The sequence below is a fragment of the Brassica napus genome, chromosome A4, assembly GCF_020379485.1.
Source record: "Brassica napus cultivar Da-Ae chromosome A4, Da-Ae, whole genome shotgun sequence".
In the NCBI taxonomy this organism is placed as follows: Eukaryota; Viridiplantae; Streptophyta; class Magnoliopsida; order Brassicales; family Brassicaceae; genus Brassica; species Brassica napus.
Window position 1 is genome coordinate 4,386,117 of NC_063437.1, and position 24,663 is coordinate 4,410,779.

The window sequence follows — 24,663 nt, forward strand, 5'->3', positions numbered from 1 at the left end:
AATTTATATATAGAAAAATAAATAAAATATTATTATAAAATAGTATATTAATATTTTAGTTAGATCTTTGATTTTGGATATAAGAAACTGGATTAATTTAGTTACTAATTTTATGAGTATATTTAGTTATATATGTATATATATTCTTGCAATTTTGAATTAAAGTATAATTATTTTTTTATTTTAATTAAGACAAATCAAATTATTTTTATTTATCGTATTAGTTTTATTTATCGTATTAGTTTAGTTCTTCATTTATGTACAAGTATATTTTGTAATATTATAATAATTTGATATATGCTGTTTTTTAAAGAAATTATTAGAAAAAAAATGACCTGTGATCAATATAACATTTCATAAATGAACATTACTGATAAAATTTTGAAATCTAATGAGCACATATCGGTATTTACAATAATGAAAATACATCATAGTTCTAAGTAATTATATATAATAGATTTATTAAAAGGCAAAGTGAAAATTAATTTAAAATAAGCTAAAACATGAGAATTCCGATTTGTGAGGGTAATTTTACTAGGTTATATTAGGTTCTACAAACATAAAGCAAAATAAATCAGACTAATATTAGGCTAAGAGTAAATTTAATATTTTATAATATTTTGTTCACAAAATGTATCTATATTCTACAGTTGTGCTATTTTAAAATATTTATATAATTATTAGATAAAAATATGCTAATAGTAAAAAGTGTTTTAGTTTCCTTTTTTAATATTAAAAGAAATACCAAATTTTATTTTTGTGATTGTTTATACAAATCATATTATATACGTTAATTAAATTTTGTAGATACTATTTTATTTTTTTTTAAATTATAATATATTTATAGTCAACTAAAAAGTATGCAAAAAATAAATAAAACATCTCCATATTACTATTTATAATTCATTTTTAGTCAATTAAAATATTTTAATTTTCTGTTATTTGATTATTTTATGTAATCTTGTAAGAAAATATATAGATATATAGAAAATATTTTTATTACTTTGAAAATATATTTTAAAATGCTTAAAATTATGTTTTAAAGGGAAGATATTTATGGGAAATTGCCACAAATACCACATTCATAGTACCACTTTTCATGTTTACACTAACCACTTTTACCCTCACCTTTAATGAAGGATAAAATACAATTATACCCTTAGGGTTAACTAATCTAGACTTAGGGTTTAGAATTGAGGGGTGGGGTAGGGTTTTTAAAATGTGAAATTTATGAATAACAAGGGCATAAGAGTCTTTTGCCACTTAATGAAGAAGATATTTTTGAAAATGTCTCATTAGTGGTGGTAAAAATGAAAAGTAATACCATAAAAGTGGTAAACATGTAATTTTCCCGATATTTATTTTCTTAATATCAAGACTATTTTTATTTATCTTCTTTTTTTATGAAATCACTTATATATAAATATATTCTCGTTTCATTTAAGAAAAAGAAAGATATAAACAAAATATTTTTATTACTTTGGAATATATATATATATATCTATATATATATAATGTTGCTTAAAATTATTTTTAATATATCTTAATGTTTTTCTTAATATCAAGATTGTTTTTGTGAATTTTCCTTTTTATTAAATCAAATATATATATATGTATTAAAATTTTTATAAATGATTCTGTTTTATTATATATGTTTTTTTTTTAAATAAGAAAAGGAATGTAAATTATATGAAATAAATTTTTGTAGTGATGGTATTTAGATACAATATTTTTCAATCCATTAAGAGTATCTTTTCATCGTAATAATTTACGTGAGCACGACACATATGAAAATGCTTTCTCTAATAATATTATAGAGATATTTTGATAATGTTGTCAATCGTCAATATAATATACTCTCCGTTTCATTTTAATTGATGTTGAGAAATTTTTTTTTATTTCAGATTAGATAATGTTTTCAACTATTTTGCAAGAAGTTAATGTGATTTGTTGTTAGTGATTAATCATAAAACATAAATATTCAATTTATTTCAAAAAGAATGGAAAGAAAATATATAAGAATGCATCATCGTAGCAAAATCAAAAGCAAAAGGAATAAAATTGAGAAAGCTGTTTTAAAAGTCTAAAACGATAACCGATTAAGCTAGAAGCGCCATATTTTTATCACTCTCTATATTGTAAGTATAGCAGAGTCCAATACATAATTAAAATCATTCAAACTTGAACACAAGGTGGCATGTATTAGAAGCCTTCAGCACACCATCCAATTTTTTGCGTGTCCTACGTCTCTGTTTCAACTTGTCAAGCTGGCCCGGTTCAATGGGACCTGTAGAGAAAATCGCATTCTTCAACTCTCTTGCATTCTTTAGAAGATATATAGCCACTTCTTCTTCCTTTTCTCCTTTCCAATCGTATCTTCTCCACACAAATGTCTCTAGATGTGACAACAAACATTCAGGGACAGACTTTGGCTTATTCCATTCCCAGCCGAGAACATGATAGTCAGGATTAATCCTATATTTCTGTAACCAACGTGAAAAAGAGTAGTAGTCAATGTATATATCATCAGTATTAGACCATCAAAAATAGCTAGCTGAATAATAAAACAATAAAATTTCTTACACCAACGAGCTTCAGGACTTGTAGTTTCGGTGAATGTTCGAGCATCCACGTAAGTAGATCATACCAGCCTGGTTCATGCGTATATATCTGTAGATACACCAGTTGATAGAAGATACATCCAGTAGGAGGATATATAGTCTATCCATGAGACGAAATTAATAACTTATACATATAATGAGATAACCAAAAAAAAGAATGGAACATAAAAAAGTTACCATCGAAGTTGATACATTCAAGACAAGACGTCTGACTGAAACGAGAGATTCACTGATTACATTAGAAACGCTACCAATATATGCCGCCACCAGCCCCGGTGCATTCAGAGAAAACTGTGGACATCCTAAGTATCCAATCTCTAAGTATTTCAAAGAAGGAGTATCTATCACATATCCAACGAACTCGTCCTCATCATTGTCATCATAAATTTTTAATATCTGCAAAGAAGGGACTTTGATAGTGAAAAATTTCACACTGTATTCACAAGATCGTTCCACAACGAGTTCTTCAAGTCTAGGACAGCCAGATAAAAGGTTACAGATAGAATCATCGTTTGTGTAGAACGCATGAATAAGATGCAGCGTTTTAAGAGACTTCATCGAACCCGGTGCAGGGATATCTACAAGAATCAGACTTCCGAGTTTCAAAGTCACTAGTGTATCACAAGTACACAAGCTACTCGTAAATATGAACTCGTCGACCTCGTATGGATAGATGAGAAATTCGAGTACCAATGTACGCAAATGTAGAGCAAACGCTGTTTTAATCCAATGTACAACATCTACTGCATCAGCTTTATCTGATCCAAAGCTGAGATGAAAACTATCTAGAACCTCAGCTTCATATGAAAGGAGATACTTGTACACAGTCTCTGAAAATGTTTGGTGTTCACTCTGGTAGTCCTCAGAATTAAACTTCAGTTTTGGCACCGACTTCCAACGAGACTGCCATTCTTTAGACAAGACACTCGTTGACACGACAGTTTTTATTGGAACTAAAGAAAGGATTTTCAGAATCAAATTTTCATCCAGCTGACCGATATTCATCTCTTCAGCCATGACACTTCTCTTTGGAAAAAAATTTACTACAAAAAAAAAATCAGAGAGAAAAATATATTGATTTAAGTGTTTCAGTTGGTATCAAAATTCAAAACTCTTTAAACAAAGAAATATACCTTTTTCAATGGTTTTTGCTAGTAAAATCCTTCAGATTAATGCACTGCTATTTGAAGATATTTTAACCCAAAAATTGGCTTGCACAAATCAAATCTAAACAAGTAAAAGACTCCAAATATTAAGATTTCATGTTGTCAATTGCAGATTTTTTTTTTCAGTTGGTGGTCTCTGGACATATAACATATTTAAGACGAACCATTGGTATCTAAGCAGTGAAAAAATCGGAAAAATCATTCATGGCTCTGATACCATAAAAAAAACTTTAAAAGGATGAAAAGATTTGAAGAAAATTATTTAGGATTTTTTTTGTATTTATTTAGTTAGATTCGAGTAAATCATTATATATATATAAGTACAAAGAGGATATATGTCAATGCCAACTCAAGATTCATGATCCGAGAGTAAACCATATCTGTTTGCAATCTTCGTTTGATGACGTGTTTTACTCGTACTCGTTATACTAGTTTTGTGTGGATAAGATGTTATACTTTTGGTCAATGTAACCGTTGTAGATTTTAAAGAAAATAATCTAATTTTACATTCTTATTTATATAGTTAGATTCGAGTATATCGATTTATTTACAAAACAATATAGAAAGATGACATGTGTCAATTCCAATTCAAAGTTTATAATTCAAGAGTAAACCATAAATATTTTAAAATATGTGTTTGATGAGGTGTTTTTGTCGTACTCGTTGTACTAGTTTTGTATGGATAAAATTGTACTTTTGGTCAATATAACCATTATTAATGCTTATTGGGCTTTTATTTTTTTGGTTAACCTACTTTGCATTTCTGATGTTGAATTAGAATTTCTTGATGAAGTGGAGGCTTTTGGCTATAGTGTTATTATAAAATTTCACATTCAAAGTGGATGGATAATTCACCCCGAGTTTGAAGCATAAAGAGATGAACATGTGAGACTGTGTGGATTGTCCTTTTTAGACCTTGAAATGATACAGAGCCAAGAAATATACATCAACCATCATCAATAGATCTCATTGCTTCCTACATCATGTCCAGTTATTATGGACTCCAAATGTTGAGTCTAAATCTGAAGAGAAGTAGAGTTTCATTTTCACCATACTTTTTATACAAAGAAGTACTTTTTCTAGAGAGAAAAGTCTTATATCAAAAGATGATGCATTTTATGACAAACAAAAATTGATGGAAACTTATATATATCTTTGATGTGATATATTGAAGATTTCCTGCTTAGCTTCAAAAGTAGGTAGGATCCGAGAAGAGGTCATCCTTATTCTTAAGAATTACTTGATTGAGCTTTTGAACTTTTGATCAATGTAGTTGTTGTTGAGTTTGTGTGAGTCATTAACTTGTTCGAGTTTTGTTTTTTTAGTTCTCCTTTTTATGTTGATTTAAATATTTTTGATTGACTAGAGGCCATTCTTTTTTTTTGAATAAATGTTAAATTTTATTCATCCAAAAAACTGTTTTACCTATGATGTAACTATGAGTTAGAATGATAAAGAAAGTATAAACTCCTCTTTACATATCATCTTGTTCCAAACCAAATTCAAAGGCCCTCCTCCATCTTTTGATCACCCTGGCGCCTAATGGTAGATAATCTGTTCGTCACAGTCTTATCAATTGTCTTTATCAACAGACTATATGGATGTTGCTGCTCTCCATGCCTTCTCTTATTTCTTTCCCGTTTAAACTAGATCACGTGCTGGTCAAACGTACCGATTTTCCGAAGAACATTTCTGCATGTCCATGTTTGATCTATATGGGAGAAAATGCAACCTCTGGTTCTTGCTTTGAATCCGTTCAACCATTCCTACTTGGAGGAATATGAGTCAGATTCACGGTCTCGTAGTCCTCCTGTAGTCTATGGAACAATTCAATTTTCGACGCGAATGCTGGCCAATCCATCGGGTTCGCAGTCATATCCAATAGATCTAATTAGTTTTTCTGGAACCGGATCGAGGTTATCCTCATGTCTCTCATGCATGGAGTTGCCCATAATAAACTTTCCATCTCTGAGAGGCTTCTCTTGCACACCCGTAATCCGAAAGATTCGAACCAATTTGATCTTTAAAGCCCCACCCTAAGCCACTACATTGCTATTATCAATCAATGAAGTATCAATTTGGCAGGTACATATCGAAATATCCAAGGGGGCACTGTCTGAACCTTTGAAGTAGGAGGGTCCTCATGATCCTTGTCCTCTTCCTTTTTTGCGTTAGCTTTTCTCCAAGATTCCGCTTAAATGGATGCAAGTTGAAGAGTGTCAATTGGGAAAACATAGACTACATGTATTTTACTTATGGACTCGAACCAACCCGAACATGAAAGGGATCAAACCGAACTGAAAATTATTAAATACCTAGTCGGACTAGTTAGGAACAACTGTCTAGGACTCGAAAGATCCGGACCCGATATGCACTAACCAAACCAGACCCCAAGATCCGAATGTCCAAATCTATCTACTTCTCCAAATTAAAGTTTAAAATAAATTATATTTTTGATTAATTTTGTTATCTGCATTTAGGTTGATTGTTATATTAGATATGTAAACATATTTTATCAATATTATGTATAACTCAATACATATTGTTTTAAGAACAAAACAGAAAAGATCTAAAATGTTCTATTCAAATTAAAATAAATGATTATAAAGATAATAATCTGAACTCTTATGCATATATATATATATACAAGAACTAAATTGTAACAATAATTAATATTTTTTTTGCTAATTAATATGTTTCGGGTCATCTCATAATTTATATATAGAAAAATAAATAAAATATTATTATAAAATAGTATATTAATATTTTAGTTAGATCTTTGATTTTGGATATAAGAAACTGGATTAATTTAGTTACTAATTTTATGAGTATATTTAGTTATATATGTATATATATTCTTGCAATTTTGAATTAAAGTATAATTATTTTTTATTTTAATTAAGACAAATCAAATTATTTTTATTTATCGTACTAGTTTTATTTATCGTATTAGTTTAGTTCTTCATTTATGTACAAGTATATTTTGTAATATTATAATAATTTGATATATGCTGATTTTTTAAAGAAATTATTAGAAAAAAATGATCTGTGATCAATATATCATTTCATAAATGAACATTACTGATAAAATTGTGAAATCTAATGAGCACATATCGGTATTTACAATAATGAAAATACTTCATAATTCTAAGTAATTATATAAATTAGATTTTTTAAAAGGTAAAGTGAAAATTAATTTAAAATAAGCTAAAACAAGAGAATTCCGATTTGTTAGGGTAATTTTACTAGGGTATATTAGGTTCTACAAACATAAAGCAAAATAAATCAGACTAATATTAGGCTAAAAGTAAATTTAATATTTTATAATATTTTGTTCACTAAAGGTATCTATATTCTAGAGTTGTGCTATTTTAAAATATTTATATAATTATTAGATAAAAATATGCTAATAGTAAAAAGTGTTTTAGTTTCCTTTTTTAATATTAAAAGAAATACCAAATTTTATTTTTGTGATTGTTTATACAAATCATATTATATACGTTAATTAAATTTTGTAGATACTATTTTATTTTGTTTAAATTATAATATATTTATAGTCAACTAAAAAGTATGCAAAAAATAAATAAAATATCTCCATATTACTATTTATAATTCATTTTTAGTCAATTAAAATATTTTAATTTTCTGTTATTTTGATTATTTTATGTAATCTTGTAAGAAAATATATAGATATATAGAAAATATTTTTATTACTTTGAAAATATATTTTAAAATGCTTAGAAATATGTTTTAAAGGGAAGATATTTTTTTGTCATCAACTTTACAGACTCATGCAAAGGGAAGATATTTATTTTCTTAATATCAAGACTATTTTTATTTATCTTGTTTTTTATGAAATCACTTATATATAATATATACTCGTTTCATTTAAGAAAAAGATAGATATAAACAAAATATTTTTATTAGTTTGGAATATATATATATATATATATATATATATAATATTGCTTAAAATTATTTTTAATATATCTTAATGTTTTTCTTAATATCAAGATTGTTTTTGTGAATTTTCCTTTTTATTAAATCAAATATATATATATATATATATATATGTATTAAAAAATTTATAAATGATTCTGTTTTATTATATATGTTTTTTTTTTTAAAAAAAGAAAAGGAATGTAAATTTAAAATTTATGAAATAAAGTTTTGTAGTGATGGTATTTAGATACAATATTTTTCAATCCATTAAGAGTATCTTTTCATCGTAATAATTTACGTGAACACGACACATATGAAACTGTTTTTCTCTAAAATGAGCCTCATTGGTAATAAACCCTCTATAGTTGGTAAGGTAGAGTGTGTGTGTTTTGAAATGTTACTCTGGTTAGCAAATATATATTAATATATATATATATATATACTAGGGGTATTCCGGCGCTACGCGCCGGGTTCGGATGTTGTTTTCTATTTTGAATTCATTTAGTTTTATTTTTCATTTGTTAGTTGTTAGTCCAATCGAGATAGAATTATTAGTTCTTGACAATTAGGAATTGAGAGCCTAGACCTAATAATGGATTTTGTGAGTGCATGTTAGGAGATCTCAGACATGGAATCCTTAGCTTTCGAAGGCATGTGAATGCATTTTTGATTCCTGCTGAGTGAAAATGTTAAAAGTTTTTGGTAATGTGGGAGATGCATTTTTTTGGTTTACGGTTTGTATGTATAAGGGATTTCTTTTTTTCTTTTTTGAGGTTCGTATGTATAGGAAATTTGTTTTTTTTTCTTTTTTGAAGTTTATTGGTTTATCCTAAACGGAAAGTTGATGGTTTATTGGTTTATTGTTTTGTGTATAAGTTTGACTGAATTTATTTTGTGAAGGCAACAATGGCTACAAAATTTACAATTCAATTATTAAATGTTTTCCAAGCGTAAGCGGCGTAGAGAGTTGAGTACTTGTTTTGGTTGGATTTGTTGGAGCTTGGAGTGCAAGTTATTGTAATAAAAGAACGTGTTGTAATAGGAAAATTCATGTAACATTTATGTCGTGATACTGGGTTAAAGCAGGGGAAGATGTACTGTTTTTTTGTTAGAGCAAATAAGCAGTTTTTTTATTTTTTTTAATAAAACGAAACAGGATACAAAGCATCTTCCTCACAATCACCTAAGTTGAATTCTATTTCTAGCTTCTTTTTTTTATCACCATAATGCAATTCGCAATGACTCTTTCTTACAGCTTCTAAGCTGCTGAATGCATGGCACAGCTCGCTGCAATAGAGACACATGAAGTCTCTCTTGACATGAATCATAATCCATGGTATAAGAGTAAATAAAAGTTAAGAAAATTCAAAGCTTTACAACAATGCTTAACTGACGAGTCCGAACCTTAAGACCGAGGTAAGTGAGAAGCCTTCTGGATCTTTTAGATACTCAACATTCGGAACAAAGAAACCATGGTGCTTATGCATGTCTGCATCATCTTCTCCACCAGCTCCCGAGCACATTCACTTAGACAAAGAATCTGAGGCCTCTTCTTCTTCCGCATCAGCCAGTTCCTCATCTGAATCTGCCTCCACCTACTCATTATCACTCTCCTCGTTATCCTTGTTCTTGAAACGGCAAGGAAGTGGCGTGACTATCGCTACATCCTCATCTCCGTTGCTTGTTGTCCCTTGTGAAACGCGCAAAACGTGGCTCCAAGACTTGCAATGCTGTTCATGAGCCTTGGAACTCCTGTAACCTTAACCGCAGACTCTGCAGGTGTAAAGCATAAGCCTTTCATCTGATTTGCCTTTCTCCATAGCAAGAGCATATTGTCTAGCCTCAAACAACTCTTCTGTAACCCCAGGAGCTCCAGCTTCCTAGACGTATTCAAAACCTCAACGATTCAGATGCCACACATCAAGAACAATGATAAAGTAAAACCATTTTGATGGAAAAATGATGAAAGTTTTTATTTTTTTCTCAGAAATTTTCATCTTATCTAAGCAAAACCGTTAGAGTAGAATTTTCAGACGAACAAATAATAAAATAGACAAAAAATATTGACCTTGCGCTTGAGATTGTAACTGTGCCAATCGGAGCTGTAATGAAGCTTTCGTTCTCGAATAACATGTTACACGCGTTACATGTTAAGCCCGGCATCTCAAGCCCTCTCGATCGATTCCAATGGCAAAAAGAAAGAGTAATGAACAGATCAGTCGATTCCAAATATAATCGTAGAACATACTTAAAACATACGAACCCGGCTGAAGCTTCTAAATATCGTTTGAGTCGAACTGTAGATCGGATCATCACTCTAACCTTCCGTGTGCTCTCATTGTGAAGGCCGCCGCTCAAGAGAAAGACAGAGGAAGGAACCCTAATCCCCTGTGGGTTTGTAAGGGGTCTACAAAATTTTGGGCTTAAATTAATAAAAGCCCAATTAAAATAAGGATGTAGAAACCCGGCAGAAAGCAAAAATCGAGAGTACCTTAATGTGTCGACACGTGGCGCAGAATGCCCCTATCTCCATAGTGACATGGAGGGTTAAGGTGAGAGAAAACTCTGCTTTATTATTATAGAAGATAGAAGATATATGTATATATATCTTCTCAGTTTAGATAAACTATTCCAAACCAAAATAGATAAAAGACTAATAGGGCAAACCATCGTACAAACGGATTCACTTCTTTTTATCCTTAGAATCTGAATCCAATTTGAAAATCCATCATAGTCATTGTAACATATAAGAACGAACCAGTTTAGACTGAATCTGAACAAGTTTAAATTAGAGAGTTATAGCAATTCAATACTCTGCCTACAAAAATTAAACGTCTTGAGTCAAAACAAAAAAAAGAACAGATTTTGTCAAAAGTCAAAACAAACAATAAAAGCCAGCCACAACATATTTGCTCAACCTCCTTGGTGGTGCTTCTAACAGTTATGGTACTAGCAGTAGAGGACAAGTTTTCTCAGTATTTAACCCAAACCACACTAAAACTCAATTAAACCAGATTCAGGATTACACATAATTCAAGATAATAAACGTCTTTGATACAAAACCATAACCGTATCACAATGTAACCAAAAACTAGATTGTCAAAAAACCAATAGATAAAAAAGCCACATCAGATTTAAATTTAACGTCCATGGTGCTTTTAACACTCACTGCACTAGTTGATGAAAACCTCCCGAGGAGTCGGCACTCTAAGTTGGTAAAGGGGATAAACCTTGCTGCTATGAAACTGTAAGGTTTCAAAGACAAGGAATGTGGAGTGAATGCTCGCACGAAGGATGCAGAAGGCCTCCGATATTCCAACTCAATGCCCTAGGATATGACGTACCTAGACGACAATGAGAATGATTCCCTGGATAAAATGCTTAAAAATATGTTTTAAAGGGAAGATATTTATTTTCTTAATATCAAGACTATTTTTATTTATATTCTTTTTTTATGAAATAAATTATACATAAATATATTCTCGTTTCATTTAAGAAAAAAGAAAGATATAAACAAAATATTTTTATTACTTTGGAATATATATATATATATATATATATATATATGTATAATGTTGCTTAAAATTATTTTTAATATATCTTAATTTTTTTCTTAATATCAAGATTGTTTTTGTGAATTTTCCTTTTTATTAAATCAAATATATATATATATATATGTATTAAAAAATTTATAAATGATTCTGTGTTATTATATATGTTTTTTTTTAAAAGGAAAAGGAATATAAATTTAAGATTTATGAAATAAATTTTTGTAGTGATGGTATTTAGATACAATATTTTTCAATCCATTAAGAGTATCTTTTCATCGTAATAATTTACGTGAGCACGGCACATATGAAACTGTTTTCTCTAATAATATTATAGAGATATTTTGATAATGTTGTCAATCGTCAATATAATATACTCTCCGTTTCATTTTAATTGATGTTTAGAAAAAAAAAATTATTTCAGATTAGATAATGTTTTCAATTATTTTGCAAGAAGTTAATGTGATTTGTTGTTTGTGATTAATCATAAAACATAAATATTCAATTTATTTCAAAAAAAATGGAAAGAAAATATATAAGAATGCATCATCATAGCAAAATCAAAAGCAAAATGAATAAAATTGAGAAAGCTGTTTTAAAAGTCTAAAACGATAACCGATTAAGCTAGAAGCGCCATATTTTGTTCACTCTCTATATTGTAAGTATAGCAGAGTCCAATACATAATTAAAATCATTCAAACTTGAACACAAGGTGGCATGTATTAGAAGCCTTGAGCACACCATCCAATTTTTTGCGTGTCCTACGTCTCTGTTTCAACTTGTCAAGCTGGCCCGGTTCGATGGGACCTGTAGAGAAAGTCGCATTCTTCAACCCTCTTGCATTCTTTAGAAGATATGTAGCCACTTCTTCTTCCTTTTCTCCTTTCCAATCGTATCTTCTCCACACAAATGTCTCTAGATGTGACAATAAACATTCAGGGACAGACTTTGGCTTATTCCATTCCCAGCCGAGAACATGATAGTCAGGATTAATCCTATATTTCTGTAACCAACGTGAAAAATAGTAGTAGTCAATGTATATATCATCAGTATTAGACCATCAAAAATAGCTAGCTGGATAATAAAACAATAAAATTTCTTACACCAACGAGCTTCAGGACTTGTAGTTTCGGTGAATGTTCGAGCATCCACGTAAGTAGATCATACCAGCCTGGTTCATGCGTATATATCTGTAGATACACCAGTTGATAGAAGATACATCCAGTAGGAGGATATATAGTCTATCCATGAGACGAAATTAATAACTTATACAAATAATGAGATAACCAAAAAAAAAATGGAACATAAAAAAGTTACCATCGAAGTTGATACATTCAAGGCAAGACGTCTGACTGAAACGAGAGATTCACTGATTACATTAGAAACTCTACCAATATATGCCGCCACCAGCCCCGGTGCATTCAGAGAAAACTGTGGACATCCTAAGTATCCAATCTCTAAGTATTTCAAATAAGGAGTATCTATCACATATCCAACGAACTCGTCCTCATCATTGTCATCATAAATCCTTAATCTCTGCAAAGAAGGGACTTTGATAGTGAAAAATTTCACACTGTGTTCACAAGATCGTTCCACAACGAGTTCTTCAAGTCTAGGACAGCCAGATAAAAGATTACAGATAGATTCATCGTTTGTGTAGAACGCATGAATAAGATGCAGCGTTTTAAGAGACTTCATCGAACCCGGTGCAGGGATATCTACAAGAATCAGACTTCCGAGTTTCAAAGTCACTAGTGTATCACAAGTACACAAGCTACTCGTAAATATGAACTCGTCGACCTCGTATGGATAGATGAGAAATTCGAGTACCAATGTACGCAAATGTAGAGCAAACGCTGTTTTAATCCAATTTACAACATCTACTGCATCAGGTTTATCTGATCCAAAGCTGAGATGAAAACTATCTAGAACCTCAGCTTCATATGAAAGGAGAGACTTGTACACAGTCTCTGAAAATGTTTGGTGTTCACTCTGGTAGTCCTCAGAATTAAACTTCAGTTTTGGCACCGACTTCCAACGAGACTGCCATTCTTTAGACAAGACACTCGTCGACACGGCAGTTTTTATTGGAACTAAAGAAAGGATTTTCAGAATCAAATTTTCATCCAGCTGACCGATATTCATCTCTTCAGCCATGACACTTCTCTTCGGAAAAATTTTTACTACAAAAAAAAAAATCAAAGAGAAAAATATATTGATTTAAGCGTTTCAGTTGGTATCAGAATTCAAAACTCTTTAAACAAAGAAATATACCTTTTTCAATGGTTGCTGCTAGTAAAATCCTTCAGATTAATGCACTGCTATTTGAAGATATTTTTACCCAAAAATTGGCTTGCACAAATCAAATCTAAACAAGTAAAAGACTCCAAATATTAAGATTTCATGTTGTCAATTGCAGATTTTTTTTTCAGTTGGTGGTCTCTGGACATGTAACATATTTAAGACGAACCATCGGAATCTAAGACGAGAAAAAATCGGAAAAATCATTCATGGCTCTGATACCATAAAAAAAACTTAAAAAGGATGAAAAGATTTGAAGAAAATTATTTAGGATTTCTTTGTATTTATTTAGTTAGATTCGAGTTAATCGTTATATATATATATATATATATATATATAAATACAAAGAGGATATATGTCAATGCCAACTCAAGATTCATGATCCGAGAGTAAACCATATCTGTTTGCAATCTTCGTTTGATGACGTGTTTTACTCGTACTCGTTATACTAGTTTTGTGTGGATAAGATGTTATACTTTTGGTTAATGTGACCGTTGTAGATTTTAAAGAAAATAATCTAATTTTATATTCTTATTTATATAGTTAGATTCGAGTATATCGATTTATTTACAAAACAATATAGAAAGAGGACATGTGTCAATTCCAATCTATACTATTAAAAGGGAAGGAGTCCTAAAACATCTACTTATGAAAGATTGTTGCACTTACTCATAAATATTTTTTTGGTCTTACCCTTATTTTCTCTAACTATACCATATCTATTGAGATAATTTGCTAATGTTGTTTCATTTAATTTTCTAGCTTAACATATGGAATATTTGGTTTCTTTAAATACAAGTCCTCATTTATTTTCTAGCGTATACAAAATATTACAAATTTAATTTTTTAGAAATATGAATATAAAAGTCTGCAACTTAAAAAAATACTAACGAACTTTTTCAAACCTTTAGAATATTAATTTACACCACAAAATATATTGCCAAAAAAATTATTATTTCTAATTTTAATAAAATGATTTCTTGAATATAAAAATTAGATGCAGTTTAATTTTCAGATTTGTATTTTAATAAAATATTGCAAATATAAAAACGCAAGTAACAAATATCATTATTTTTGTTAAAGTAAAATTTTGTCAAAACAGATTTCCGCGCTTTAAAATCGCGGATCAAATAGTTGATTCAGTTTTATATACAATTATAATGTATATCGGAAATTTAATCAAAATTTTTAAAATATTATAAGATTGTTCTGGATCTTTGTCAGGTCAACCGGTGTCGGTTCAAGGACTAATGAAAAGTTTTTGGATTTTGTCAAACTTTGAATATATAAATAGGTTTTCATTAATCCAATATTTTTAAGTATATTATTTGAATTTTAAAATTCAGGTATCCGTTTGGTTCTCGGTTATGTTTTTTTTCCAAAGATATATGATTTGTTAGGTTATTTATGAAATTCAGTTCAATTGATTTTGTTGTTTTTAGTTTGGTATCGTTCGATACGCAGTTCCGGATAAATATGCCCAAACTATATATTATCTATAAAAAATGATTTCAAATGAATTTATTTGATTTCGAGAACAATCCCGCGCTTTTTAAGCGCGGGTCAAAATCTAGTTCAAAGTTTATAATTCAAGAGTAAACCATAAATATTTTGAAATATGTGTTTGATGAGGTGTTTTTGTCGTACTAGTTTTGTATGGATAAAATTGTACTTTTGGTCAATATAACCATTATTAATGCTTATTGGGCTTTTATTTTTTTGGTTAACCCACTTTGCATTTCTGATGTTGAATTAGAATTTTTTGATGAAGTGGAAGCTTTTGGCTATAGTGTTATTATAATTTTTCACATTTAAAGTGGGTGGATAATTCACCCCCAGTTTGAAGCATAAAGAGATGAACATGTGAGACTGTGTGGATTGTCCTTTTTAGACCATAAAATGATACGGAGCCAAGAAATATACATAAACCATCATCAATAGATCTCATTGCTTCCTACATCATGTCCAGTTATTATGGACTCCGAGTGTTGAGTCTAAATCTGAAGAGAAGTAGAGTTTCCTTTTCACCATACTTTTTATACAAAGAAGTACTTTTTCTAGAGAGAAAAGTCTTATATCAAAAGATGATGCATTTTATGACAAACAAAAATTGATGGAAACTTGTATATATCTTTGATGTGATATATTGAAGATTTCCTGCTTAGCTTCAAAAGTAGGTAGGATCCGAGAAGAGGTCATCCTTATTCTTAAGAATTACTTGATTGAGCTTTTGAACTTTTGATCAATGTAGTTGTTGTTGAGTTTGTGTGAGTCATTAACTTGTTCGGGTTTTGTTTTTGGTTCTCCTTTTTATGTTGATTTAAATATTTTTGATTGACTAGAGACCATTCTTTTTTTTGAATAAATGTTAAATTTTATTCATCCAAAAAACTGTTTTACATATGATGTAACTACGAGTTAGAATGATAAAGAAAGTATAAACTCCTCTTTACATATCATCTTGTTCCAAACCAAATTCTAAGTCCCTCCTCCATCTTTTGATCACCTTGGCGCCTAATGGTAGATAATCTGTTCGTCAGTCTTATCAATTGTCTTTATCAACAGACTATATGGATGTTGCTCCTCTCAATGCATTCTCTTATTTCTTTCCCACCAAATTGTATGAGCAGTAGCTTGGAAAGTGTACCTCAGCAAGAATAACCTTACGCTTTTCTGTCTACTATCAAGCAAGAGATTGAAAATGTCTTCCCATTTCTCTGTATATCTCGATTGGAGTAACCCTTTCACAAGCTTCTGCCAGATTTGACTTGAGTATGAACAAGAGAAAAACAGATGGTTACGCGTTTCCATGCTTTGGGTAGTTATGATGAGGTGATTCATGTTAAGTAGGAAGGTTACGAATTGACTCAAGGTGAATACCTCTGAAGGGACTTCATAGAAACAAGAGAATGTCATCTAACTTAATTAATACTACAAAACCATATCATATAACCTTCCTTAAGGAAACTCCATTTCCGCCAACAAAATCTTCAAGTCCCAAATAAAAATGATAGAAAGTAGAGGAGGAAGAATATACCGATTAATATTGGCTTTTTGCTTTAGTGATTTAGCTGAAGTGTTTATCTAAATAAAGAAAAGAGAATGATGCGAGTCTCCTATACGGTGGTGAATGCCTTAGGCCCCTTGGTTGTGGTTTTAACAGTGCTGCTCGTCCTGACTGTGGTTTTAACATTACATCCGTTCAACCGTGCAGATAATATTTTCAGTTTTATATGTACATATATTTGTTTTAGATCATTAGTAGTATACATTTTTAATTTTAATCATATATTTAAATTTTTATATAACTATTTTAAATACAATAATTTATCGTTTACAAGTTGTAAATAACCAATTGTTTAAAACTATCACATATATTTGTTGTTTCTTATTATACATTTATGTTATTGTATTTGCATTTAGTTATCAAACAAAATAATATGTGCATGAAAAAACCATATTTAAAAAGTATTTTGTATTTAATTTATGTTAAATTTTTACGCGCCCTTCAGAACTGGATTTCTTTTTAGCACTATTTTTTACGTTTATTCATTTTACATAATATATTATTGTATATACAACAGTCTAAGATATAATATTTTTACACATGTATTATATATTTTACTAATTTTAAGCCGTTATGTCATCATATTAGATTTTTAACATAAATATTTTATATTTCTGAAAATAAAATTTATCAATTTAATATAGTTTATCATATTTATTTCAATATAATAATTTTAACATGAGTGATTATGATTATAAAATAGATAAAAGTAAGATAGATTTTTAGTTTTAATTTTATAAACAATAACTGAATATATATTAATGCATAATAAGAGTTCATTGCTAATTAAAAAGTTAGTGAAAATATTTAAATAAAATTTTTGAAAATTAATATATTGTTAAAATATTTAGATCAATATAATTATTTTATTTTAATATGATTGATTCTGATTATATAATAGATAAAAATATGATAGAATATTTATTTTTCATTTTATAAATGATAATTGATTATATTAATGTATAATAATATTTCAAAACTCATTAAAAATTAGTTAAAATATTTATATATAATTTTTGAAAATTCAGATTTTGTTACAATCTTTTTAAACAGATTCTCGAATTTTTTTACTATATATATATATATTTATATTTTAAATGAAAAGATATTATGATTAAAGTAGTTCAAAGATTCTATGTATTATTAGCTTTACTAAAATACATTTAATAAAATTTCTTAAGGATGTTCATACTTAAAATAACACATGAAAAAAATTGTGATTTATATTTTAATAAAATAGCTATTTACATCGGTAGTATTACAGAAAACACATGAGGTCAATACAACGTATAAACATGAGAGCAACACATATGTAGGTGATGGTTATCATTTTAATGTTTTAGTAAGTTTTAATCATAAAACACCTTTAACTAACATTGTACCTTAAATTAATTTTAGATATGAAAATTAAATTTTAAATGGTCATAAAATTAATTTTCATATCTAAAATTTAAGGTACAATGTTAAAAAGTGTTTTATGATCAAAATTTTAATAAGACATTAATTTAGGTTAGTTTAAACCTCAATTTAAAGAGATGTAGAAACTTTCTAGTCAACCAAAAATAAAATAAAAAAGTAGTTTTAGATTATTTTAAAAAGAATCTAAAAACATATATCACATTAAAGTTTGGGGAGTTCTTTCAAATAGACATTTTTATGTTTTTGTTACAAAAATATACCTTAAAAAATAAAATGACTAAAATATACTTTTTTATTTTGAAAATTTTAATATATTTTTAGTTTTTAAAATTTAAAATCATACTCCCAAAATCTCACTCTTTAACTCTAAACTCTAAATCCTAAATCATAAATCATAAACTCTAAATTCTAAATCGTAAACCTAAAAACATATCTTCTAATAAAACATTTTGGTCATTTTGATCTTTATGAATTGTATTTGTGATAAAAAAAAAAATTTAGGAATATGCTAGGGAATTTTTCTTAAAGTTTTCCCACGTCTTAATAAAAATTTAGTTTATTGGCATAATTGCATTTGTCGAAAATAAAAATAAATATTTGTTTTAATTAATCTGCGCACAAGAAACTACCTCCGACACGAAACATCTCTCAGTCTTGACTCTCCGAACTCCCACCGCGTAATTCCCAACTAGGGTTTCTCGATCTCTCCCAGATACTCTCTTTCTCCACCAAATGCTTCTTCCGTAGCGATGATTTCTACATAGCTTCCGCTGATTCCAACTCTCTAAGCGGCCTCCATGGCAATGGGACTTCCTCGTCTCGTTGCTACTGCTTTTACACTTACTCTAGTTTCAATCTTTCTCCCTCTCCCGTTCTCTCTCGCTGGTGAGTTACCTGACCTTAGTTTGTTGATTTTGATAGAACATTAGTTTGTTAATTTGATCCATTGCTATGCTTTGTGTGTGTGTGTAGGTGAGATAACATCAATTGAATCTGTTCCTGACCTTCAGAGGCTTATGTATGTTGCTGTTGATGGTTATCCTTGTGTGCGCCTCCTCAATCTCTCTGGAGAGATTGGCTGTTCCAGTAAGATTCTTTTATTATTATTTGATTAGTTCCCCCTGGTTTTTATTTTTGTTTATAATATACTCAGATCCTGGATTGAGTAAGGTGGTGGCTCCAATCATTAAACTAAAGGATGTTAAAGATTTGGTTCAGCCACACACTGTTTTGGTCACACCTGATGAGATGGAAGATTTTTTTACCAGGCATGTTCCTTTGTCTCTTTTTTTTTTTTGCTAAAGTTCTATTCGGTTTTAGAACAAATCTCTTAATCTGTGGACTAGTGCTTTACCTCCCATGCTAATAAGCATGTAGCTATGCATGAAATTGGTGTATTTGGTGTTTACTCAACATCTATAAATGTAGCCGCTTTTGTTGTTAGTGCATCAGGAACTAGTGCATTTTCTATTCACTAGGATCATGTATTTCTTCATTCTACAAACTATTTTAGTCATGGCACTATTGGTTAGAACTATTTACGCTAGAATCCTGCATTGTGCATTCTGTCTTACTTCTGGCATGTTTCGTTAGAGTTTGTACACTCTGTTATAAACCAGACATGACTCATGATTTAGTACCATTTTCAGGGTGTCAAATGATTTGAGTTTTGCTAGCAAAATTGGTGGCGTTCTAATTGAGTCAGGATCTAGCTTTCAACAAAAGTTAAAAGGTACTATGCCAATCCGCATACTCTATGATTCTGGCAACCTTATCTTTGTTCACGGCATTAATGTTTCTTTCTTCTTCTCTGTAGGTCTTTCCCCTGATAACATGTTTCCTCAGGCGGAGTTTTCACCATATGGAAACGTTGAGTATAAATGGAATCCAACGGTATGGTATCATAAACTCTTTCTGAATCTTTGAAGTTACATCTTCTTGTGATGCATGTATGTGGGTTGGAAAATATCTTAATCAATTATTACCAAGTCCATTGTCAAGCATTTCCGATTTATATGCTTTTTTTTTACTGGAATTATACTACTACATGCTCACACATCATAAATCATTCTTGTGTTTTGTTCTTGGTATAGATTTTAAAAACAGAATGCTTGTATGTGCTGCTAAGATTTCCACTTACAAAGAAGTTCAATAGACAGTCGCATATTATCTACCTTGATAAACTGATAGTGAAACTCTATCCCTTTTGCCCATTATAAAAATATGATCCATTTTATTTGCAGGCATCAAGCATTATGTGGAAAGCTTATAATTTTCCTGTGTACTTGTTGTCAGAAAGTGGTATGTCAGCTGTGCACGAGGTAATTCTTTAAACTTGCATTCCTTTTAAAATTATAAACATAAGTTTCTATTTGTGAGGAAAATAACTAAAAGCTATTATGACTGTTGGTCACTCTAAGGAGCAGTATTCCTTGATAGAAAAATGTTGCATGCATGAGACTTGACTCCCTATGTCACGGGAAATGATTACTCTTACTTTAGACTGAGCTAGATTGCAGAAATTTTGCTAAAATTCAATTACTCAATCTGATAGAAATACAATTTTGTCCTTGAATGTTTGTCTTATGCATCTTGGTGCAGCTGAGTGTTTGTAACTTCTTATGTTCGTATTTTTTGGCTTCCTTAGCCTGCAATTGGAACCAACCACTGCCTTTCCATCTGTCTTGCGGTAGTGGCAAATTCATGAAATATGTATGTAGCTTCAGATATTGTTGGAAAGACTATATGTTGCTGTTGTTACTAGATGAGGCTCTGTCAGGAAGCTAGATTTATGTATATTGTTGTGTTGGTATCAATCCAAAATTTTGTGGCTGTCAAGTTATCTGGATAGATTTACTTTTATGTTGTTGACTATTTACTTGCATGCTAATATATTTTTGCAGTTCCTTTCCAAGAAAGAGAGGAAGCATAAAACTTATACCAGTGACGTTGCTGAATTCAGTATGGTTATGGAGGTAGCAATCTAGAATGTCAAAAATATTTACGATTTTTTTATTGTGATTAATATTTTGACCCGTTATTTTTATGGATTAGACTACCAAAGCTGGTACACACAATTCGGAGGCTTGTTTACAGGAAGGAACTTGCCTCCCATTGGGCGGATATAGGTAACATTTGTGGAAGGTCTAATGATCCTATGATAACTTTTTCTAATATATTTATTATGAAGGACAGTGTTTGGTCCTCACTTCCACCAATCAACGTTTCTTCTTCCAACAATCGCAAACCAATTGTGCTAACTGTGGCCTCCATGGATTCTGCATCATTTTTCCGTGACAAGAGCTTTGGTGCAGATTCACCGATATCTGTGAGATCTTGCTATTTATTACTTCTGGCTTCACCTGTATATATTTTATTTTATTCTTCTTTTCCGATTTTATGATCAATGACTCATTTGATTTTCAGGGACTGGTAGCTCTTCTGGGAGCAGTTGACGCTCTTTCTCGAGTTGAGGGTTTTAGTAATCTCAAAAAGCAGGTGCCAATCAGTAAATTTAATCACATCAGTGCCATGTGCATTTGTTGTTATTAAGCATTTATAGCTTGTACTTTGCTGTTCTGTTCCTCTTATAGCTTGACGTGTGTATCTTGCAGCTTGTATTTTTGGTTTTGACCGGAGAAACATGGGGTTACCTTGGCAGCAGGAGGTTCTTACACGAACTAGATCTCCATTCAGATGCTGTTGCAGGCCTTAGTGATACCCTGATTGAAACGGTAACATTTGCTGCCAGCTAGTCTCATGCATGAGTACCCTTGTGGAAAAAGTTGCATAAGTGTTATTTTTTTCTTAGTAGCAAAGAAAACAAGTTTGTTGCTTAATGAGTGTTCCTTGTGATATCGAGGAGGCTTCACAATTCTCAAATTGCTGTCTTCTATTATCTATCAGGTGCTTGAAATAGGATCCGTAGGAAAAGGCTTGAGTGGAGGGATCAATACCTTCTTTGCTCATAAAACCAGGGTGAGAAATTCCTGATACGCTGAAACTCTTACGTAATTCATTAGATCATCTGAATTTGTCGTAGGAGACTTAACCTCCACATTTGGTGTTCTGCTTTAGGTTTCTTCTGCTACAAACAAGACACTGGATGCTTTAAAGGTAGCTCAGGATTCATTTGCATCAAAGAATATCAAGATTCTTTCAGCTGATAAGACAAACCCTGGAATACCTCCATCATCCTTGATGGCATTCATGAAAAAGGTACAATATGTTTTCCAAGTGTATATAGATGGAAAGACAATTCAAATTTGTATCCGGAATTTGAAAGAGAGAGTAACTCTTCAAAGATACGTCACTTTCTTTAATATGAGCATAAATGTTTTGATCTCTTTTAAAAATTAACTGCAAAAAAAAAAAATCATGAACATGACAGGAAAAGTATATTTATTGCTTAATGTTATATGTGGTTCTGAATCGGATGGCAAGAGTGAAAATGGTTAACATCATATATCATTGATGCAGAACCCTCAGACTTCAGCTGTTGTTCTTGAAGACTTTGATACCAAGTTTGCGAACAAGTTCTACCATAGTCACCTCGATGATTTGTGTAAGCAGTGCCACTCTCCTTTTAACTCCGAAACACCATTGTGCAGTTTTCTGATACTTTCTGGTATTACTATTGCAGCAAATGTCAACTCCTCATCTGTAGTAGCTGCTGCTTCTGTTGTGGCCCGTACGCTTTACATCCTTGCAAGTGACAACAAAGATACAAGCAGTTCAGCTCTGGGATCTATCCAAGTCAATGCTTCTTTCGTTGAAGAGCTTCTAGCCTGTCTCCTATCTTGTGAGCCGGGGTTATCATGCAACTTGGTCAAAGATTACATTTCACCGACGAACACTTGCCCAGGCAACTATGCTGGCGTCATGAGTGGAGAACCTTCCTCCAACCCTTACCTTGGTTCCGTCAGTGACGTTTCTAGATTCCTATGGAACTTTCTGGCTGAAAAAACATCTGTCCAAAAGGGAAACACAACCTCGGTTTGTTCAAAAGGAAGCTGTAGCAGAACCGACCAAGTGTGTATCAAAGCAGAGAGTAACAAGGAGGGAACATGCGTGGTCTCCACGACCAGGTAAACTCTTTTCGCTTAGAACTGTGTCTTGTGTCCTGAAACTGAACAAATCATAAGCTAGTGATGTCACATTAGAACTGTGTCTTGGAAGAACCTTTCTAGGTTCTCTTCAACAAAACCTAGGGTTGATTCGGTTGTTGTGGTCGTGTCAGGTATGTTCCAGCGTATTCAACAAGATTGAAGTATGCAGATGGCGCTTGGACTATTCTGCCCCAAAACACATCGGATTCTATGGGGATGGTTGATCCGGTCTGGACGGAGAGCAACTGGAACACTATAGGCTTGCAAGTATACACGGTCCAGCACTCAGCATACGACAATGCAGTCCTTGTAGCGGGTATTACAGTCACAACACTGGCTTATTTTGGAATTATGGTTGCCAAATCGTTCATCACAAAAGCTTTGAAGCAGGACTGAGACTTATGATTGTAGCTCCCAAAACTGTATGGTGGTAGAAACCTTTTCTCACAATTCACAACTAAAGTTATATTGAAAACACTTGTTCTTTTTGTTTTTAAAGATAGTTCATATTAAATTCTCACTATTTATCAAAAATAAGCAAAAGCTTGAATAAGCAAAGAAGTTGCTTAAACAGTCAAAGAAGTAACAAGCGTACTCCATTCAGTCTTCTGTGCTAATAAAAGACTTCCTCTTAAACTTTTGAGTATTTCCTTTCCAAAGCTGAAGACGTATTGGCAAATTTCAGCCCGTTGTGATGGTGATGAGGGTGATTCAGGAAAATTCAAAGTCTTTTAGAGTTTTGCTCCATATCAGAATAAGCAGTGATTGACACGTTACCAAGATAACCATCATTAGCAAGGAGAGCGATTCTTCTTAGGGTTTGGGCAATCTTCGAAATATTTAATCACCAACTAGTGCTTTTAGACTTTTGTCGTGCACTTTTAAGCTTTTAATGTATTTTGGTTTACAATCCATGTCCTTGTCATATAAGCAATTTTGTGAAAGTTTTCAACGATGCACTCAACAAGAAACTAGAGATATCTTCACCATCCACATCTACTAGCTAGGGTTTTTTTCGTTTCTAAAGACAAGAATAACAACAAAAATCCCTTTTCCTTCTCATCTACTTCCACTGCTTAATCTCAGCTTCCTCCAGAAGGTAAAATTTTGGGAATCCAAAGTTTGCTTTATTGAATTTTTTTTTGTTTTTTCTTGAGTTTTTAATTGATTTTTAGACAGTAGAATCTGAAACGGGTTCAGATCTGAGTGGATCAGAAGGTGATGATAGATCATGGGTTTTGAAATTTGAGAGGCAATGATTTCTGATGTAAAGTAGATATGAGGATTATATGCAAGATGATTTCAATCATTGTTGTTTTAAGTGGTCAAGTTCCATATTATATCTCATTCTTGATGTTGAATCTTCAAACAGCAAGTACAAAAATCAAAGTCTAAAAAATAAGAAAAGTTGGAAAACATTTAAATCTTGATTATGATCTTTTGGTGAGATGTTAGTGAAGAACATAATGAAATGGTGAAATCAGCTGCTGA

General features: G+C 31.0%; 3 protein-coding genes and 1 pseudogene across 4 annotated transcripts; 1 reads left to right on the top strand and 3 right to left on the bottom strand.

Annotated features, from left to right (window-relative positions):
* Positions 1-1,619: 1,619 nt before the first annotated feature.
* On the bottom strand, positions 1,620-7,232 carry LOC125608108 (F-box/FBD/LRR-repeat protein At3g52680-like). Its single transcript, XM_048778014.1, has 4 exons — positions 3,755-7,232; positions 2,799-3,664; positions 2,584-2,721; positions 1,620-2,483 (listed from the first exon to the last, which is right to left on the bottom strand). Exons 2-4 carry the CDS (start codon positions 3,636-3,638, stop codon positions 2,172-2,174), a joined length of 1,290 nt encoding a protein of 429 aa, XP_048633971.1. The 5' UTR covers positions 3,639-3,664; positions 3,755-7,232; the 3' UTR covers positions 1,620-2,171.
* Positions 7,233-8,688: 1,456 nt separating this feature from the next.
* On the bottom strand, positions 8,689-11,176 carry LOC106448490 (annotated as a pseudogene).
* Positions 11,177-11,858: 682 nt separating this feature from the next.
* On the bottom strand, positions 11,859-13,857 carry LOC125608109 (F-box/FBD/LRR-repeat protein At3g52680-like). The gene is made up of 3 exons (XM_048778018.1): positions 12,595-13,857; positions 12,381-12,518; positions 11,859-12,280 (listed from the first exon to the last, which is right to left on the bottom strand). Exons 1-3 carry the CDS (start codon positions 13,432-13,434, stop codon positions 11,969-11,971), a joined length of 1,290 nt encoding a protein of 429 aa, XP_048633975.1. The 5' UTR covers positions 13,435-13,857; the 3' UTR covers positions 11,859-11,968.
* A 4,788-nt stretch (positions 13,858-18,645) lies between these two features.
* LOC106445169 (nicastrin) lies at positions 18,646-23,695 on the top strand. 2 transcript variants are annotated; one of them, XM_048778017.1, is made up of 16 exons: positions 18,646-18,949; positions 19,037-19,150; positions 19,218-19,332; positions 19,714-19,796; positions 19,881-19,957; positions 20,308-20,385; positions 20,968-21,039; positions 21,119-21,192; positions 21,260-21,392; positions 21,491-21,562; positions 21,679-21,798; positions 21,971-22,042; positions 22,142-22,282; positions 22,544-22,628; positions 22,707-23,151; positions 23,304-23,695. In XM_048778017.1, the coding sequence occupies exons 1-16, from the start codon at positions 18,862-18,864 to the stop codon at positions 23,566-23,568; spliced, it is 2,034 nt and encodes a 677-aa protein (XP_048633974.1). In that variant the 5' UTR covers positions 18,646-18,861; the 3' UTR covers positions 23,569-23,695. The 2 variants fall into 2 exon arrangements, with proteins under 2 accessions (XP_048633974.1, XP_048633973.1); XM_048778016.1 differs by having other exon boundaries at positions 18,668-18,949; positions 22,544-23,151.
* Positions 23,696-24,663: the final 968 nt, after the last annotated feature.

Excerpts from the sequence above, each read along its gene's own strand:
- LOC106445169 (XM_048778016.1), top strand. The coding sequence starts at position 18,862 with ATGGCAATGGGACTTCCTCGTCTCGTTGCTACTGCTTTTACACTTACT. Across the intron at positions 18,950-19,036 it reads TCTCCCGTTCTCTCTCGCTG|GTGAGATAACATCAATTGAA; the intron begins GTGAGTTACCTG and ends GTGTGTGTGTAG. Across the intron at positions 20,386-20,967 it reads GTATGTCAGCTGTGCACGAG|TTCCTTTCCAAGAAAGAGAG; the intron begins GTAATTCTTTAA and ends ATATTTTTGCAG.
- LOC125608109 (XM_048778018.1), bottom strand. The coding sequence starts at position 13,434 with ATGGCTGAAGAGATGAATATCGGTCAGCTGGATGAAAATTTGATTCTG. Across the intron at positions 12,519-12,594 it reads TGAATGTATCAACTTCGATG|ACTATATATCCTCCTACTGG; the intron begins GTAACTTTTTTA and ends TCTCATGGATAG. Across the intron at positions 12,281-12,380 it reads AAGTCCTGAAGCTCGTTGGT|AAATATAGGATTAATCCTGA; the intron begins GTAAGAAATTTT and ends CGTTGGTTACAG.
- LOC125608108 (XM_048778014.1), bottom strand. The coding sequence starts at position 3,638 with ATGGCTGAAGAGATGAATATCGGTCAGCTGGATGAAAATTTGATTCTG. Across the intron at positions 2,722-2,798 it reads TGAATGTATCAACTTCGATG|ACTATATATCCTCCTACTGG; the intron begins GTAACTTTTTTA and ends TCTCATGGATAG. Across the intron at positions 2,484-2,583 it reads AAGTCCTGAAGCTCGTTGGT|AAATATAGGATTAATCCTGA; the intron begins GTAAGAAATTTT and ends CGTTGGTTACAG.